Here is a 19,106-nt window from a genome sequence, read left to right on the forward strand (position 1 = left end):
CAATTAAACCACTGACCTACAGTTTCACACACACACATTAACATTTATAAATAAACCAATACATTTTGAGTTCTTCTTAACGTGTAAAAGCTCAAACACATTTCACAGCAAGAGCCAGAAGCACAAAAGAGGCATAAATAAAACAAAATACTACATTAATCCACAAGAGATAATATTTAACATGTATGTCCGTTTTTTTCAGGTCCGCATGCTGTACAATTAAAAACCAATATACAGTTAAATATTATATTCCAAAAGTTTTAGAATGAAAGCATTAAAAGTCTTTAAATCAGAACCATCCATCATTAAAACTATTAGTAACACATGTGCTTCATTTACAGGTGAAATGCAGAGAAAGCTGTCAATCAAATGGAAATGGGATGATTTGAATGAATGCATCTGCTTTTGTTATATTCTAATGTGTACCTTGCTTCCAAAAATACTGACAAATGTGAAATTATTTTGAGATATAATGACAATTTAGTATAGCTCTCTCAAGTATAAATATATTACAACAAACAGGATGTAGCATAAATTTCAGACACAGAAACAGCTCATTATTCAGTGCAGTACCTTCTTGTTTTTCATCAGGCTTTTACAATTCATGTTAACGAAAAATTACTGGTCTCAAAACCAACAATGTAGAAGACACTTCACTTTAAACCAATAACAAAATATTGCACCTTAAACCACTGTTAGAGCATAATATTTTCAGTCCTCCATGGAAAGTGTACCTGAATGCTAAATCAAAGCAATCAGCTGGAAGATGTCTTGATGACTTCTAACCCACATGCCTCATCAGTTCTAATAGACTACTGTGAGTCACAGCACTGAAATCAATAAAGTAATCAAAGGAACTACAATGAAGAACCTAAAAGGCTGCTTCATTGCCTCAGAGTCCACTTTGACCCAGACATAAACAGAACAATGCAGCATGTGTGTGAGGCCTTTTTGGATGAGAGAAACCACCTGCCCTTGTTTTAACATTTACATACACACAACAGCTGTACACAGCAAAAAGTCAGTCCCGCATCTGTACAGAAATGTGACTTTTAAGCTGTAGCATCAACTTCAGACAGAGTTGCTCCTGCACTGGAGAGGCACCGAGGTGCGGGACACTTCCATGTGCACTGTGGACATGGGGAAATGCTCACACTCTTCTTCTACTGGGAAACAGCAGCAGCGCTGGAGAACCTCTCTCACCTCTTGCCGAAAGTTGGAGTTGAGAAAGCCATAAATGACAGGGTTGATGCAGGTGGAGGACATGGCCAGGAGGTGGCAGAGGGAGAACAGCAGGTTGTGGTGGCAGATCGGCAGAGCATCCTGGTTCCAGTCTGACACCACATTGAAAATGGTGAGTGGGAGCCAGCACAGAGCAAAGGCTGTTATGAGAGCAACCAGCATGATGTTAATACGGCGGCTGTGGCTCATCCGCTGGCTCTCAGTGGTCCTGGCGCGGTCCAGCATATCCTTGCGTTGGCGAAGGCGCACAAAAACTCTAACATAACAGAGCAGAACCAACAGTAATGGACCACAGTACTGGAACAGCAGGAGCCACGTGGTGTAGGCGACCCTGTGCTCCTGGGAGGGCCAGTGCTCAACACAGGCTTCCATATGTGGGGATGTAGGGATATAAGAGAACAGGGTGCGGTATGAATTAGGGAGCACAGATGTGTTTTTTTGTGTGTAGGAGACAGACTGAGGTGGAGATGCATTGAGATAAGCCTGAGGAGAAGCTTGGTGATGGAGAGGCAAGATTACATTGGCATAAGGCTCATTTGTGAGCACCTGAAAGGCCAAGAAAGGTGAGGAGGTTGAGCAGGCCAGAATCCAAATGAGAGTGACAGTTATGTAGGCCTGATGGATACTTGGTTTCCACCCAGAGGGGTTAATGATGAGCTGGTGTCTTTCTAAAGCGATGAACACTAGAGACAACACAGACACAGTCACAGACATACACTGGATGAATGGCACCAGCCGGCACAACAGTGAACCAAACACCCAGTGGTCCATGAGCGTATATATGACAGTGAAGGGCAGACAGAAGACGCACACCAGAATGTCAGAGAAGGACAGGTTGCAGATGAAAATACTAGTGACGTTGATTTTTTCTCTGCGACGGGTGATGATGCAAATGAGGCCGGTGTTCCCCACCAGCCCCAATACCATGGTGACACTGTACCACACAACCAGACATGCTGCAAGGACAGGAGACATATGGCACTGCTCATCATGCCCAAGAACAGAGAGGTCTGAGAGGAGCTGGGTGTTGTTGCTTGGCCACTCCTGCAGAGACTCTGGCCAGGACTGTTCTTTCTCCCATGGTAGTGAAAGCAGAGCGCTGGAGCTGTTGAAGACCAAAGGTGATGTTGATAAAGACTGCTGGCTTGTGTTGCCACTCAAGGACATCTCATCAGGATCAAACTGTCCATCCCAGTCCTCTGAAAACATGCACCTGAGACAAAAAAGACATTTTGCTCTGAGAACAATCATTCTTCAATGGCTCTGTTCATGTGTGAAAGAAGAGCAGAGTAAGGTTAAACCAGCGAGTACAGTGAATTCAGTGTGACATTTGATGTTCTTCAAATGTTGTAGATTAATTTGTGGTCTCCAGAGGATTAATCCAAAAGGCCTACTTGGTGGTGGCCCGCCTGTCTTTTTATCTAGCACTACCAGAAGGTTGATATTTGGGTTATTTAACTAAATGTCAAGCAACAGCAGCTACTCTAGTTCTCTAAATAATAGCCCACTTTGCCTTATACTTAGGTGTTTCAGTCTATTTCTTAGGACTATAGCACATTAACATTGTCATTGCCTGAACATTTAGCTATCCTATACACACTCTCAAATCAAATTGTTTAATTGGGTCAGTTAGAAAAATTAGGAAAAGTTTTGCTGGTGTCAGATTATCGTGTGTCCATCATAATGGTGATGGACACAAGTGACAGCCTTCAGGACTAATTGGGTTTTTGAGCCTTATCTTGTTATCATATTGTTTATTTTGTTATTTAGTTATCAGTTTATTTCTTCTCTGTCTCTCCCTCTGGTCATCTTCTTTCTTCTCTTCCTCTTCCTCTTTCTCTGCTCCTCCTCAGTCCTTCCCTCTCTCCTTCTGTTCCTCCGCCCTGATTATCAGCTCCTCCCTGATTGTTTTCACCTGTGCCTCACCCTCCTTATTTAAGCCTTGTGTTTTCCTTTGTCCTTGTCGGATCATTGTTTGTCGTCCCAGTGTGCTGTACTCCGTTGTTCCTCCATGCTCCTCTGGTTACCCTTCATCTCCTGGTTAGTTTTGAGTTATTTTACCCTGGTATTTACTTTGTACTTTATGAACTCTAGTTTGCCTTTTGGACTTGGCTTCAGTTTTTTAGGAGCTCACCTTTTGTTCACCTGCTCTCCTCATCTGTATTTAGTTGTTTTGCTGGAATAAAGCTCCCTTTTGTTCCACTTTGATTTTGTCTGCGTTTGGGTCCTTAAACACTCCACATGACACTAATATGAAAGTGTTACAAATTGCAGGTCCCCCAGCAGCCCTATAATCCCATGGGGGGGGGGACTATTTTTATTTTAATTACTCATAATTATGGGTGTGGCAACCTTGAGAGACAGGTTGACTCAAGTGCAAGCTTCTTGCTTCTGTGGCGTTTTTGTAGATAGGCAGACTGTGACCCTGTCAACACAGCGAAAAGGGACTCCAAACAGGTCTTCAGAAACCTGCAGGTGACCAGATGCTCTAGACTCTGGTTGGATGGGCTTCCTGTGAAGTTATGTCCTGTGCCCCAACATACTCTAGGGATGCCTCTGCTAACAGAAGTCCCCAGAGAACTTCATCATCTCACATTTTAGAATCATTTATTACTTTAGGTGATGCGGTCCAATACGCCTGACTTGACAGGTGTTCTTTTTAGAGAATACACCTGGGAAGTCTTCCTTGGAGACTGTGGAAAGAAAAGGCAGTTTCAAACTCAAACATTTTCTATGAGACCTTGTGAGTTTACAAAGAAAGGTAACAAAACTAAATTTTGCCATAATTTAAAGATTAACCAGATACTGAATATACAGTTTTGGGATATGACAATATTTTTATTCTTTATTTTCAGCATTTTGCACAAAGCACCAACACACTAGTGTCAGTATTTTGTCTAACAGTAACAATGACTCTCTCTCATTTCATCTAAGATCTTGTCATCACGCTGCCCACGAATCCTGCAGTCAGGTTTCAAGGCTGAAAATAATAGCTTAATGACAGTAAAATTGCCATGTATTTACACTAGAGCAGAGACTTTTATCTCTTCATGTACACAGTAACTGCTGTTGTACATCAAAGTGAGAGGGCATGACATTGTCAGAATCCTAAAAATGGATTCAAGCTCCCTCCCCCGAAACCTCTGCCATGTGCTGTGAAAACCAGCATCACAAAGAAAATGGGACTGTCACTTTCCATTAACAGCACACACACTTAGCTATCAGTCACTTCACGCTGCATCATTACTAACCTATTCTGTCAGTGTGTTGAGTGAGCTGCAGGCAGGGTGGCACAGGATTGATCATGCTTTGTTCGGAGATGAAAAGGAAGTGTGACGTCACCAATAAACAGATGTAACAAGCAGCTGGAGCATGGCGGAGGAATTTACGGGGAAACAAAGAAATAAGTGCCTGTCAATAGCCACCTGAAGGATGGGATGCTATATAGGATCCACACCCAGCAAGTTGTTGTGTCTCTGTAAGGGCCCCACTCAAGGCCAAGAGCTCTGTAGGGTAAAGAACACTGTGACCTGGCTCCATTTGGTCCATCCTATTCTTTTCTGCCTCAGCAGAGTGTCCTCCATCTCTGGGAAAATAGCTGACATTGAAATGAAGGAATGGCTGAATGTAATTTTCCTTGGACTAGTGTCACCTTGATTTTCTCTTTAAAAGATGTTCTCTGCACTGAATCACAGTGAGAATAATTCTATTGCAAATTCACTACAACATGTGAAATAGGCAGTTATATTTAGTAATATGTACTAAAAGGTTTCTTTGTAATGTATTTTTCATGTATGAAAACTTAAGTTTAAATAGATGTGTGTCAATAAGAAGGGCTCAGTGACTCAATAGACAAGCTTACAAATGTGCACATGCTTGATTGAGAAAAACTATTTACAGTGTAATTACTGTTTTTCTGTCTATTCCCATAAAACATCTATTTAAAAAATGTATCATGTTGCTTCTTTTGCCTACTATCACATTTGCAGCCACACACTCCATCAGTGGGACTATTCAGAAAGAATTGTCTCTCCTCTTGCCTCCTGCCTGAGGAGGATCAGGGTTACAGGAGCAAAAACTGTGCAGTGTGCTCAACCTCGGATAATGACCCGAGCGTCATTGTTCTCTGCTGAGGGTGTCAGGAAATGTGGCTAAAACTTGTCTAGGCATTACCATCATGGATACTCCAGGGTTTTCCAGATAGTACATGATAGATGAATGTAAACCAGGGCTGTATTTCCCCTGGTTTTGCTGCTGAAATTTGAATTAGATACTCCCTGCTGTTGAGTGCTATTGTTTGAATGAACCGTTCACAAACATTTTTTTTTAAAGATGAGACACAAAAACACCTGCATGTCTGGACAATATGAAAGGCAGACAGTCGGGCAACAACATATTTCATAACTGATTAAATAAAGCACAATACTAATTTCCAATTACTGTATTCAATAGATCATTAATATGTGTGAAAACAAAAAATGAAAGACTCACGTGGAGGTGACTGAATAAAGAGTTTCTGTGATGCCAAGATTCTAGATGCCAGAAAACGATGATCGGAACAGGTGCGAATCCACAGAAATGAAAGTTGGAGACGGAGATGAACATCATAGCAACCAGAACGGTTCTGTCAGAGACAGCAGCAGCGTGAGGAGCGCAGCTATAATTGGGCTGTTAGAGCCCTTTGGGAGCTGGAGACCCTCAGAGCATCGAGCTCTGCTGTCACATAGTGGTGGATTCATTCAATTACACCCTGAAAACAACACCTGGTACAAGTGTGAGAAAAGAAACTGAGACAGCACAAATGAATGCTTCATCTTATAAAAAGACATATGGTGTGTTCACAGAGGGTTACACTCTCTTACACTCCACAACCTGGAAAGACCAGGTTTGCTTATCTACAACCAGCGCCTGCTCCTTGGAAACATTTCTCATTTCTGATGTAAGGATCATCATAATGGACACAGGGTCAAGAAAAGAAAAATACATTTCCTTTTAATATAGTTATGCACGAATGAGGTAATGTACAATATCAGTTATCTGGAATGTGGAATGGGGTGGTTACTGTACTATACTGCAGTTTGATAGCACACCTCTTAGACTTCTAACACTTTAATAAATGTGTTAATTTATTCACACGAGTAGTGAGAAAGTAGCCAATTAAATGACTGCTCAGTAAGATTAAAATGGAATTTTTTTATTGCTGAGCCAGTAAAATCAGACCACTGTGATACGCCTGATGGTGTTTTTTGGACATGTCTTCAGAGAAAAACCTGGGATCATCGGGTCTTCAATCGTCAGACATCCTCACCCAGGCAACCCAGAGTAATCAGTCCCTGACTTGTTTCTACGTGACCCACTTCACCATGAATCCTCTGTTTGGATCCATAACCCCACCAGAATGGGATTAGTGAACTGATGAAGCTGCTCCTCCAAGCAGCTTCAAGCACTTGAATGAAAATGAACTGGATGACAGAGAATCTTCATCGCCATGCTGAAACATCCAGGTTTTAAATTGACCCACCACCTGCTGCAAGTGATGTTAGAAAGAAACTGAGCCAGCAAAGATGAATGTCTCAACTTTATTAGTCTGTTGTCAATTTACACACCATCAGCTAGCTGATACAATGTGAAACACAAACACAGGCGTTTCCAGTTGGTGTGTTCACAGAGGGCTACACTCTTTAGTTTTGTCTGATTTCATCACAACCTGGGCAGAGCAGGTCTCCTTATTCACAACCAGCTCACACTCCTCAGGGATATCCACAGTGTCTGCATCAGGAATCCTGAGGAATACAGGGAAAGAAAATATAGCTTTGCACAAATTAATTACCCTCACTTATTATTTTTATTGTATATTCTTGTACATATATTTAGAATAATCATTCACTTTTAACCTGAACTTAGCTAAACATGCTAATATTTGAAGATATAGAAATCTTACCTGCTGCAGCAGCTCAAACCCTCAGCTGTGCATGAACATGCCACGCAGTCTTTCTCCCATTCAGAGCCGAAATCATGCAGCTTTCCATCATTATCCACACACCCTGCATGCAAACACATGAGAGCACTGTTCAGAGGATTTCTAATCATGCTGTGATACATTTGCAGCAGTGACTAATTGCATGTTGATTTGTGGATAGACGCAGTGTGTTAGGTAAACAGACAAATTTGGTTCAAATCGTCAAAGTAGGGAAACAATATGACGACAAAATGTCAACATAACAAGTGTGGTGCTGCAAACTGTAGGCATGTGACTCACCTTTTGGAGGATTGTCCAGATCTTCAACCATTAACTTTTGGAAGCTGCAGTCAGAGTGACACAGGGCGACCAGTCCCATAAAACAAACAAAGACATGAAAGGAGCCCTGGAAGAGCAAACAGAAATGTTCATCAGTGAACACCGTGCAGGGCTGTAGAATTTTAAAGGCTAAATATTCCAAAGCAAGAAAATCAATGAGGTTTTATCATTGAAGCTATTGCATGCAAATTTGATTGATTAATTCCCAATAGTCCAGCACTGATCATAAGGGTAATTTATGTTTTGTAATGCAAGACACTTCATGTAAAAATAAGGTTTGTTTCATTCATTCTGCAGATTTGTTAACTATTACATTTTAGATTTACATTGATTGACTTTAATTGATTAACTTGATTGTAATCATTTCTGTAAAAATAAATTATACTGAATTCACCTCCAGGGAAAACTGGAGTTGACAAACTCAGAAAGCCAAATAAAAGATAAAAATGCAATATAAAAAACTTGAAAACACAAGAACAAAAACTATTCACTCTTTGTGCAGATTTCCTTTAGAGCAAATGATAAAATACGTACCATCTTCAGATGTGATGCGACCAGTCAACGGGAAAAAGACTGTATGAAAATCCTGTAACAAGGTGTGCACTTTTATATACTGTATCTACATCAATATTTGAATAGTGACTTGTATTGATATTTGTTTTAAGGTGGGGAGTTTGATTGCACGCACCTTTGGAATTATAACACTTATGTTCTAATATGATGATGTGTTTTTCACATGCGTGGCAAGACAGCAGTCAAAAAAGTGATGTTAGAAAGAAACAGAGCCAGCAAAGATGAATGCTTGAACTTTATTAGTCTTTAGTCAATTTACACACCACCAGCTAGCTGATACAATGTGAAACACAAAAACAGGCGTTTCCAGCTGGTGTGTTCACAGAGGGATACACTCTTTAGTTCAATCATGAGAGACTCAGCGAACTGAATGAGAAATATTTATTAAGTACAAAGTTTGAATGTGCATTGGCGTCCTAGACCCCGTCGTGAAGACCACATCCGAAAAGGGGGGAAAACGCAAGAGGAGAGGCCGCTGGATCATAAGATCCCCCCGGGGTCTAGACCTAGTGGTGGTAGAGAGCTGGAGGGCAGGAGATAGGATGCCTGAACTGGCATGGATCTGGTTGTGCTTGGGGTGGAGGAGGGTTGCCGGGTTCGATCAGAAGAAAGCTGGAGAGGAGATGGAGACTTTTAAATTTCGTGCTAAATTGGTCAGGAGAGGGATGGAAAGCGACAGCTGATTGGTGAGGGAGGTGCTTTCTATTAAGCTCCTGACTAAGAGAGCGGAAAAGAGGGGGAGTAGAGGAGTGAGGGATAGAGGGAGAAAGATTAGGAAGCAGATAGGGATAAATGGTGAATGATGGGAAACAGAGTCTTCCTGATTGAACTTACGCTAAGAGCTAAATTTTTGTCTGATTTTATCACAACCTGGACAGAGCAGGTGTCCTTATTCACAACCAGCTCACACTCCGCAGGGATATCCACAGTGTGTGCATCAGGAATTGTACATTATTGTAGAATAGAATAGAATATACTTTATCAATCCCTTTGGGAAGGTCCCTCAGGGAAATTTGGGTACCAGCAGCAATACAACACCGACAGTCAGAGCAAGAGTTAAATAGAATAAAATAGAATATAGTACAGTAAAAAATAAAAGATAAGAGGAATTATGTACAAACATTGCACACCAGCATAAATGGTACAGATGGATTATTGCACATATAAATTGTTGCACGTGTGTTGTATCAGGCAGGCTGTACTCCTCCCTCCTTCTCCCCCTCCTGCCAAAAGCAGAGTTGTAAAGTTTGATGGATCGGGGGACAAAGGATTCTCTGAGTCTGTTGGTCCTGCTCTGCAGAGGATGACTGGCATCGTCCACAATGGCCAGAAGTTTTCTTAGTGTTCTCCTCTCTGCCACTGTCACCAGGGAGTCCAGCTTCATGCCGACCACAGAGCCGTCAACGCAGTCTTTCTCCCAATCAGAGCCAAAATCATGCAGCTTTCCATCATTATCCACACACCCTGCATGCAAACACATGAGAGCACTGTTCAGAGGATTTCTTATCATGCTGTGATACATTTGCAGCAGTGACTAATTGCATGTTGATTTGTGGATAGACGCAAAATTTGGTTCAAATCGTCAAAGTAGGGAAACAATATGACGACAAAATGTCAACATAACAAGTGTGGCGCTGCAAACTGTAGGCATGTGACTCACCTTTTGGAGGATTGTCCAGATCTTCAACCATTAACTCCTGGAAGCTGCAGTCAGAGTGACACAGGGCGACCAGTCCCATAAAACAAACAAAAACACGAAAGGAGCCCTGGAAGAGCAAACAGAAATGTTCATGATTTACATTGATTGACTTTAATTGATTAACTTGACTGTAATCATTTCTGTAAAAATAAATTATACTGAATTCAACTCCAGGGAAAACTGGAGTTGACAATAAAAGATAAAAATGCAATATAAAAAACGTGAAAACACAAATCACTGTGAACAATATATATTGGCATAATATAAAAAACAAAAACTATTCGCTCTTTGTGCAGATTTCCTTGTGACTTATTATATATTTTATATTATTATATATTATATATTATATAATATTTGTTTTAAGGTGGGGAGTTTGATCGCACGCACCTTTGGAATTATAACACTTATGTTCTAATATGATGATGTGTTTTTCACATGCGTGGCAAGACAGCAGTAAAAAAAAACTAATTCAAAAGTTTTTAAATCTATAATTTTTTATTGTTTAGCCAAAGGCACAAATAAATTATTTGCAGCAAAATAAGGCCACACTGTAAACAGTTAAAAAAATAATACTTTGGATCAGCCATGAGAGAGTAAACAATTGTAGCTAATTGCTTTTCAGCAGCTATCAGTCAGTCATTACACAATGCAACAGAAGAAACTCTACATGTATCTATTATATAGTTAATTAAAATAAAAATAGTACAAAAACTCTAAAACAAATTAGGATAAAGAAGTAATTACAGCCAGGGTTGGAAGGCATTTGAACATAGAATGAATGTTCATATATTTGGTTGAGTTCAAGTCTAAAAGTAGAAAACGGTACTATCCAGGGACTTTATCAAATAGAAGAAACCTGCGTAGGCAAGATGAAAATGAGGGTGTTCTTATACCAAAAAAAACAAAATCATTTTTTTTTTGTTCATCAATAGACATGATAGCTCTGTTGGTATTAGATATCACCCAGGTTTTAAATCTCTGAACAGCAAAACAACACGAGTGCCAACACCAAAACACCAGCATCAAACTGCATCACAGCAATGATTTGATTTTTCCCTAAAAAATACAAAGTGAGACTAAGTCACCACCCAAGTCACCAGTGAACAGTAAACATCCCCAAAGTGAAAGCAAAAAATGCCACAAGTGACAAACTAGCGTAATCCCAAAGAGAAGATCCATACCTGCAGCTTTGAGGGCTAAAAATAAACACATTTCCTTTGTTTTACTTTGGCAGCGTGCAATTAAATTTAAAGCACCTATTCAACATTTTTCACCTACTGACACCATGTTAATACTAAATATGAAGCTACATCTTGCAGCCATTACACTTAGCATAGCTTAGAATAAAGCCTGGAAACAGTCAAACCAAAGGTAAAACAACAGTGAGAACACATAACACACAAACGAAATACATTTCCAGTTTCAAATCTCCCTGTTTCCAGTATCCATGCTAAGCTAAGCTATGTAATTTTGCATACAGAGCATACATGAGAGTGGTGTCAGCCACAACTGTCAAAAATATTCCTTTAACATAAGATTAGACAAAAATAAAGATCATCCACCCTGAAATTGAGGGAGAAAAACTTGCACATAATAAATTAAAATGTTTCTCATTGCAGCATTAATGTCACAGTCCATGCACATCACATCACATCCATGAAAGTTCTTTATCCAATTAGAGTTTTCATGAAGGCGGGTTTGTTGAAGGGCCAGTGGTACTGGTTGGGGACGGGTCCGTTCACATTGCACTCGAAGAATGAGAACATGGGGAACCATATGCGCGCCCTGCGGCTGTGCTGGTAGGCGCGAGTGTTGGCTAAGGTGTGGTAGTAAAGGAAGAGGCGAGTGGTGATGTAGAAGGCGATGAACACGTCGATGGAGTAGTGTTCATGACCTGCCAGGATGAAGAAAATCCCAAACAGGTTCAACACCCAGGAGATGGTGTGAATCAGATTCCAGGTACGTGGAGTGTCTGAAATAAAAAGATGCAAAGCGTGTCATCAATTTCCCACTGACCTACAAACACTGAGCCATATTTGAATATCAGCACTGCAGTTTATTCCAGTGTGTACACATCTATCTTGCTTGCTGGAATAGCATCAACACTCACATTCAGTCACAAAGAAGTTGAGCATTGTGATGACAACAGTGTGTCCACTGAACATGTAGTCTCCACAGGTCTGGACGCCTGTCAGAGTCATCCCAAATCCACTCCAGATTGTTAAAGCTCTCTGAAACTTTCCCCAGGTATCACTGTATGTCTGAAGGACACACACACACACACAGCATTCAGTTAGAATGTGAATCTCAGAGGGAGCTGCTCATCAGATATCAGTCAAACACTGCTTCCCACCTTGCTCGCACATTTCAGGTGCTGCCCGGGCACAGAGAGGGATGTGACAAACATGGTGCAGCAGCGGAGCAAAAACACAGTTCCCATCAGAGAACACAGTCGCCTGAAGAGGATGGATCTGAAACAAAAGAACAACTACATTAGGTCTATATGCATTAGAAGGCAGCGTCGACTGATGTTATGTAAACTACCTGTGTTTGTGAAGGAGCAGGATCAATAGAAACATGTAACACAAGATGAGGCCACAGGCTTCAGCCATTGCAAAAGCCCAAGGGATTCTGGGAACGCTGTGAGAATACAAAAACATCTGTATCAGCATGTAGATTAGATATGAGTGTAGGGGGATGTGTACATGAACTATGGAGCTGAGGTTCATCAACAGGAATTATAATGTAGGTGTTTACGGATGATAGTCGGTCGAAAACATGCATACCTGTCTAGGAATATGTCAGGTAGTGGTGGGTATGTCCTCATGTCTGGGACACGCTCATGTACGATGACCATGACAAAAGATGTGAATCCAAACACAAAAAACACATATATGCAACTGACGACTGTCTTCCACAACTCAGGGTCCAGTCTACCAGCCAGGTGCTGCCTACACCTCCCATTGGAGTGTGTATGACACAACACTGCTCCAGAACTGCATTCAGATCTATTGCTGTTCCTCAAGCGCAGTTCAGTCCCATTACACAGGCGGTCTGCTCCATTACACCTCCTGTCAGCACCATCACAGCTCCACTCGACTGCTGCAGGAACCACAGAGAGCCCAGCAGGAAGTCCCAGCTCCTCCAGCTGGTCTCGGTTCTGTCTCTGGAGCCGGCGCAGGGCGATGGTCAACCTTTTGATGTCTCCAAGCACAGTGAGGCCCAACGGAGGACCCCGCAGGTCGGCCTCGGTCAGAGCCAGCAGACTGAGGCCGTCCAGGCGGTGCTGTGTGCACAGTAACTCCACATACTGCCCGAAGCCTTCCTCCTGCAACCACTCGGCCACCTGCTTACAGCTCCAGGCACTCACACTGTCCTCTGACGGTGCCATGCTGCTGCAAACACACACACACAAGCAGTCATGTATAGGGTTTGACAAAGAAAAGAGCTGACACAGGTGTATTCAGAAAATAAAGCACACGTACAGATGTGCTGTTCTGACTGATCAAAGGCTGCTGAACACTCATCACTTATTCCTCCACTGTGGTTTCATCACTTGACTTCATTACTGTCTTTGTCACTGTCTGAGCTCTCGTCTAAATGCAAAACTGCCTGAAACTCCCCCACTTACATGAGCACCCAATTTGCATACTATTGATCACAACCACTCTACAAAGGCGACTGCAGGCCACTGAGTACTGACAAATGTGCTCATCATCCTCCAGTCCACTTAATTTTGGGTAAGGGCCTACTTTAAAGGAGATTCAGTTCCAGAAAATCCTCACATTGAAGGAAGAGGCACTGGATTATCAAGAAGCAACTAATGATTCTAGCTTTCTGATGTATTTATTCAGTTTGTAGCTGACTCAAAACTAATTGAAAGGAAATCATTTTTTATTTAAAAAAAAACACATTTGTCTAATATACATTTAATCAAAAAAGTCATTTAATGAAAAAATGTCTGAAATCTTTAATTATAAAAATAATTTTTTTAAGGTGAAATATTCTCAATTCTTTTCTTTTTGTCATTGAAAACTGATTATAAAATGTGTTCTTTTTCTTTTACATACTCTAATGTTTATATCGGTCCCTTTCTGTTGGTGATAACATTAGTTTTAGTGCTATAAGTGATTAAATCAGTGTGACTTACCAGGGTGCATTCAGTGGTAATCTGCTATGGGGCTGTGCTCTTATTCCACGTGACACAGCCCCACATGCTGCAGGCTAGTTAGTGCTATTACATCATCTGTGTTCCGGTCAATGACTGCAGAGCGTGTGTGTCTGTCATCTCAGTATCAGCTATGATTTATATGTCAAACCAAACCTGAATCCAGCATTAGTATATCCACCCTATGTGCATGATCAGTGAGTCACTAACCATCCAAATGAGCAGAGTAAGTTCCTCTTCTGCACTCCCCGATGAATCACGCTTGTTTGCTCTTTGACCTTCTGATAATCTCACCACTCTACGCTGATCACCCTTCACTCCCTACTGCTCCAAAGGTCTGCAGGACTCAACCAACATGAGCAGCAGTCTGTATCTACTGAAACTTGGACACTTGCTGATACAGACTTTTAAATTACACAAGTAAGCAGCTTGTGCTCAGTATGGCGTTAGACATCATTAGACATGACTTGTGGCAGCTATTAGACTTATTACGTAAAAAAGAAACAATATATCTGGAAGACTGTTTTCATTATAGGCTAACCTGCTGACTTTATCACAGCAAATCGATTATCGATTTTCTAATTTTGCTGAGTTAAAATAAGAAAATAGGCCAATCCGGTCTAAAGTTGAGATCCGTTAATTAATCAATTAGCGGATGGAGAGGAGGACTGGCAGCAATTCTGATCACTGAATAACACAAGTGGAACATAAATGCTACAAACTGGAAAAGAAAATATTTATTCTTCAAACTTTTCTGGCGTTAAATATAACAATCCATTAATCAGAAGATTAACTGTACCTTAATTGAATTAGGACCTTAAAATGTGGGGCCCTACTTAAAATAAAAATGAGCTTCTGTTGACTAATTGCTGTGAATGCTTTGATCATTTTAATATTTTAACACAATAAAAACAACCTTTGGATTAACAACCACTCACAATTTAGATGACATTACTTCACTGATACAATGTTTTCACAAACCAAATAATAATCTTAAAATCTCAGCTACTGAGCTGACCCACATTAAACATTTAGATGTCTGCAACCTTCAGTAACTCACCAGTGAATCTGTCGCTCTGCTCCCCTAAAGAGAAATAAGTTATCTTTGACCAGGCTGTGGACTTTACTGGCAACGTCCTGCAGCTTGCCTGGCCTGTGGCTTTACTTGAGATTCATAAGTGCCATGTCAGCTTGTTTGGCTGGCTTACAGTGAGTCATGCAGTGAGCAGTGACACACAGCTGTGAGAGAGAAAGCTCTTCAGTGTGTGTGTGAGAGAGACAGTGTGACAAAGGGCTCACAGTCTGTTCGCCACCAAGACACAATCTTACGACTGCCACATTGTATTACCTAAATTCTATTTCTATGATGGGTTAGAAAAATAAACCAAAAAAGTAGACAGGATCAATTTAAAACTAATAACTGACAGGAAGTTGTCCCAAACTTTTGAAGACTTTTAAAAAAATGTATCTCTCTTACCAGAAATCCACTGTCGCTGTGCTGTCAGAGGGTGTGGATGAGCTGTCTGACTACTTGTACAGACATAGGAGTATTTCATGGCCAACATGCTTCTGACAACTAGGCAACACCAAACAGGAAGAGCTGCTAATAAACAACAGCAGTAAAGAGAAGCTGGTGGCCTCATTCAGGCCTGCAGCTTACAGCACAGTGACATCTTCTGGCCAAACTGTGGAAAAAAAACTGAATGTGAACACAAACAAACCTAAAATCTAAAAAATAAAACGTAAAAAATACATGTTGTGATTTGTTTTTCTTTGTTAAAAATGACATATAGTTAGATTCAATCTGTCTCAGTTAACACATTGCCACAAATAAGTGTCAGATTCAGACCCTGTGCCAAAGTGCTGCACCTGTTTATGACAGTCAGAACCTGAGTGAAGTGGAACTGCTGCCCACTCTGTTAAAGAACAGAGCAGAACTCACATCGCAGACTTTGCAATGGCAGACAGAAAGTCATCCTCGGCGGTGACATGTGATTCACAGAGAAACGTGAGTGACACCCACTCAGAGGACGAAGAAAAGTCTGCATGTGAGACAGGGTGTTCCAAAAGGAAGTCGATGATCCTGTCCCTCCAGGAGCTCGAACAGGTTTTACATTCAGCACCGCCATCCTGTCGCCATGGAGATGAAGTGTGGCCGAACCTGTATCTGGGAGACATGTAAGCACCCTGTGCTGCTGATAAGTTCACATAATACTTGTTATTAGACAGCTGTGTTTTTCAAACATATGGATGGTGATTAGTCTGAAGGAGCAGACCAGAGTGTAGACACAGAAAAAAAAACTATCAACTAATGTAGACGCAGTAAGTAGCAACACTTATTTTAGCCACTTGATCAATATGAGTTCACATTTAGAATGTTCTCACCACTTGACCTTGTTGTTAGAGAGCTTTTTCAGATCAAAGTCATTGTAATAATCTCAACACTTTTCAAACCACCAGGGTCAATAGATTAATGCAGTTATTTACCTCCAGTTAGGTGAAAAGGAGGTATATTACATAATTTAAACAGATGTTAAGTATACAATGTTGTATACGTCTGCTGTCTGGTGGACTCCTGTCTGCATCTCCAAACTATAGGCATGCCAACCACCATCCACTGAAGGTAATACACTGACCTCAGAGGAATACAACTCTCCCTGTGCTGCACTGTGTTTGTATCAGGTTTATGTCTCATGACAAGTTTGGGCTCTACCAGCTGGGCATCACTCACGTCCTGAACGCAGCTCATGGAAAACTCTGCTGCAAGGGAAGCGATGATTTCTACGGAACCACGGTGAAATACTACGGAGTCCCCGCCAATGACCTGCCAACGTTTGACCTTTCACCTTTTTTCTACCAGGCAGCTGAGTTCATTCACCAGGCTTTGACTACAGGAGGTATACTGCCATCTGACACACAGGTGTTCAGAGAGGGTACAGATCTGTGCTTTTAGCACCTCTTTATGTCATTTCCAGGGAAGGTTTTTGTGCACTGTGCTGTGGGTGTGAGCCGGTCAGCTGCGTTGGTCCTAGCCTACCTGATGATCCACCATCACCTCAGTCTTCTATCTTCTATCCGCTGTGTGCAACAGAAGCGCTGGATTTTCCCTAACAGAGGCTTCCTGCGACAGCTGATCAGCCTGGACCAAAAACTGCAGGAGGAAGCCTTAAATGAGCCAAGAGGAGCGACTTTTTAGAATAAATCCAGAAATTGTTTAATACTGTGTATAAACTAAAGTGCACAACTATGTCCTCTTCATGTGTCCTCTGTAGTGAGAGGCCCTGTCTCTCCCGCCCTGCTGTTTGGCATCAGCATCCAGACCAATCAATGGAACAGCTACATTAAACAACTGCATCCAGTCAGAGAGAACACACTGAGCACACAGGGAGCTAATTTTGGAGCCAGGCAGCATTCAAACAGCCACCTGCTCATGCCTCTCACTGAGTTGTGGTCTGTGGTGGTGACGGGAGCAGGCTCAGTGCTGGGGGTCTGCTGAAGGAGCACTCTGCGTCTCCGGGAGAATGTCAGGGAGCAGCCAGCTACAGGACCTGGTGCTCATTAAAGAACTGGAGCTCATCTTGGATTCCTGCACACTGGAGCTCACACCAGTGGATGAAGTCTGGCCCAACCTGTACATAGGAAATGTGTGAGTGTCACAGCATCATCCTGAGCCTGATGATAACACTTTCCAGTGTTATATTTCACCTTTAAAGGTTAACTGAGGCTACTCCTTCCTCTTTATTTCCTGTTTTTTTTCTTGTGTGTTGTCCAGGGCTGCAGCACAGAGCAGAAAGACATTACACAAGCTTAGCATCACTCATGTCCTGAATGCAGCTCACGCCAAGCAGGGCAGCATCGGTGACCAGAGGTTTTATGGAGACACTTGCGTTTACTATGGCATCCCAGCAGAGGATTCAAACCACTTTGACCTCAGTCAGTACTTCAGATCTGCAGCTGAATTCGTACACAAAGCCCTGAAGAGCAAAGATGGTAAAATGATACTCTCTATTTAAACCATATGTTTGTTGTCGCTATCTCACTCATACTCTGCATGTTTTCCAGGAAAAGTGCTGGTGCATTGCATCATGGGAGTGAGTCGATCAGCGACCCTGGTCCTGGCGTACTTGATGTTGCAGCAGCACCTCTCTCTGAGGGATGCTCTGAGGCATGTTGTCCAAAAACGACCCATTTATCCCAACCGGAACTTCCTGTCCCTTTTACTTAAACTGGATGAACAGCTGACACGAAAAAGGAGGTTGTGTCCTCTTCTCTGACCTCTTTCTCTCTGCTTCTTCATTTCTTTAGTCCTCTACACTCTTCTTTGTATTGTAAATAATCCTCAGCATGTGTTTGCTGGCATGATATTTCCATACTTTTAATTTCCAGCAGTACTGTGATTTGTCTCCTTTTATCATTGAAATACAAATAGACTCACATAGGTCTGTCATATTTCTCCGGGTTTTGGTCAAATTGTATATGCAAATCTGTAAAATGCAGCTTTTTGCTGATGATAATATCAAATAAAGACACATTATTATATCTCAATAACATTGGCTGCAAGTAAAGTTATCAAATCACTACTGGAGAGCTTTTTATAATAATAACGTTTCAGGGAACAGCAGCAGTCTGGATGGCAACACAGACACATGGGTGTATTATATAAGTGTCTGCTGCACTGTAGTCATCGTGGAAACAAGTGGGCTAATGCTAAAGTTGACAGGATGATGCCTCATTGTTTGTATGAATGAGACCTCAGGCACGAAATACTCCGAATGGATTAGATGTGTTTTAAAGTGCCTGAATGCAGTCTGCAGGATGTGTGTTACAAATGAGAAATAGGCTACTGAGTGTGTGTGTGTGGTGTGTGTGTGTGTGTGTGAGAGAGAGAGAGAGAGAGAGAGAGAGAGAGAGAGAGACCATGTGGTTGATGGAGGAATCAAAGCAGGCACTGTGGGAGAGTTCGCACCCTGCTGAAGGTAAGCTCAAATGATTCGGAGGAGAAATGTGTCAGTCTGTCAACTCAAGAAGTCAGCCTCTTCATTAAATGCAACTAATATGTTATAAATATCTTTTCATTTACTTGATACTGTACTCTTTGTTGGTGTACAGTCTGGTTTATAGAATGA

At 41.6% G+C, this 19,106-nt stretch overlaps 5 protein-coding genes across 8 annotated transcripts; 2 read left to right on the plus strand and 3 right to left on the minus strand.

The window, feature by feature from the left end:
- Positions 1-1,071: 1,071 nt before the first annotated feature.
- Positions 1,072-2,409, minus strand: LOC114447458 (neuropeptide Y receptor type 4-like). The gene is made up of 2 exons (XM_028423733.1): positions 1,764-2,409; positions 1,072-1,655 (listed from the first exon to the last, which is right to left on the minus strand). The coding sequence occupies exons 1-2, from the start codon at positions 2,407-2,409 to the stop codon at positions 1,072-1,074; spliced, it is 1,230 nt and encodes a 409-aa protein (XP_028279534.1).
- Positions 2,410-6,803: 4,394 nt separating this feature from the next.
- Positions 6,804-8,129, minus strand: LOC114447804 (beta-microseminoprotein-like). Its single transcript, XM_028424272.1, has 4 exons — positions 8,075-8,129; positions 7,502-7,607; positions 7,184-7,286; positions 6,804-7,025 (listed from the first exon to the last, which is right to left on the minus strand). Exons 1-4 carry the CDS (start codon positions 8,075-8,077, stop codon positions 6,905-6,907), a joined length of 333 nt encoding a protein of 110 aa, XP_028280073.1. The 5' UTR covers positions 8,078-8,129; the 3' UTR covers positions 6,804-6,904.
- Positions 8,130-10,288: 2,159 nt separating this feature from the next.
- LOC114447137 (sphingomyelin synthase-related protein 1-like) lies at positions 10,289-15,572 on the minus strand. 4 transcript variants are annotated; one of them, XM_028423227.1, is made up of 6 exons: positions 15,458-15,572; positions 12,599-13,204; positions 12,357-12,452; positions 12,166-12,283; positions 11,923-12,073; positions 10,289-11,784 (listed from the first exon to the last, which is right to left on the minus strand). In XM_028423227.1, exons 2-6 carry the CDS (start codon positions 13,201-13,203, stop codon positions 11,480-11,482), a joined length of 1,275 nt encoding a protein of 424 aa, XP_028279028.1. In that variant the 5' UTR covers position 13,204; positions 15,458-15,572; the 3' UTR covers positions 10,289-11,479. The 4 variants fall into 4 exon arrangements, with proteins under 4 accessions (XP_028279028.1, XP_028279027.1, XP_028279030.1 ...); XM_028423226.1 differs by having other exon boundaries at positions 12,599-13,207; XM_028423229.1 differs by lacking the exon at positions 15,458-15,572 and adding an exon at positions 15,041-15,405.
- Positions 15,573-15,874: 302 nt separating this feature from the next.
- On the plus strand, positions 15,875-17,342 carry LOC114447175 (dual specificity protein phosphatase 13-like). The gene is made up of 3 exons (XM_028423294.1): positions 15,875-16,158; positions 16,663-16,877; positions 16,956-17,342. The coding sequence occupies exons 1-3, from the start codon at positions 15,938-15,940 to the stop codon at positions 17,174-17,176; spliced, it is 657 nt and encodes a 218-aa protein (XP_028279095.1). The 5' UTR covers positions 15,875-15,937; the 3' UTR covers positions 17,177-17,342.
- A 128-nt stretch (positions 17,343-17,470) lies between these two features.
- Positions 17,471-18,528, plus strand: LOC114447176 (dual specificity protein phosphatase 13-like). Its single transcript, XM_028423295.1, has 3 exons — positions 17,471-17,626; positions 17,753-17,970; positions 18,043-18,528. Exons 1-3 carry the CDS (start codon positions 17,502-17,504, stop codon positions 18,252-18,254), a joined length of 555 nt encoding a protein of 184 aa, XP_028279096.1. The 5' UTR covers positions 17,471-17,501; the 3' UTR covers positions 18,255-18,528.
- Positions 18,529-19,106: the final 578 nt, after the last annotated feature.

Source organism: Parambassis ranga, chromosome 15, assembly GCF_900634625.1.
Source record: "Parambassis ranga chromosome 15, fParRan2.1, whole genome shotgun sequence".
Taxonomy (NCBI): domain Eukaryota; kingdom Metazoa; phylum Chordata; class Actinopteri; family Ambassidae; genus Parambassis; species Parambassis ranga.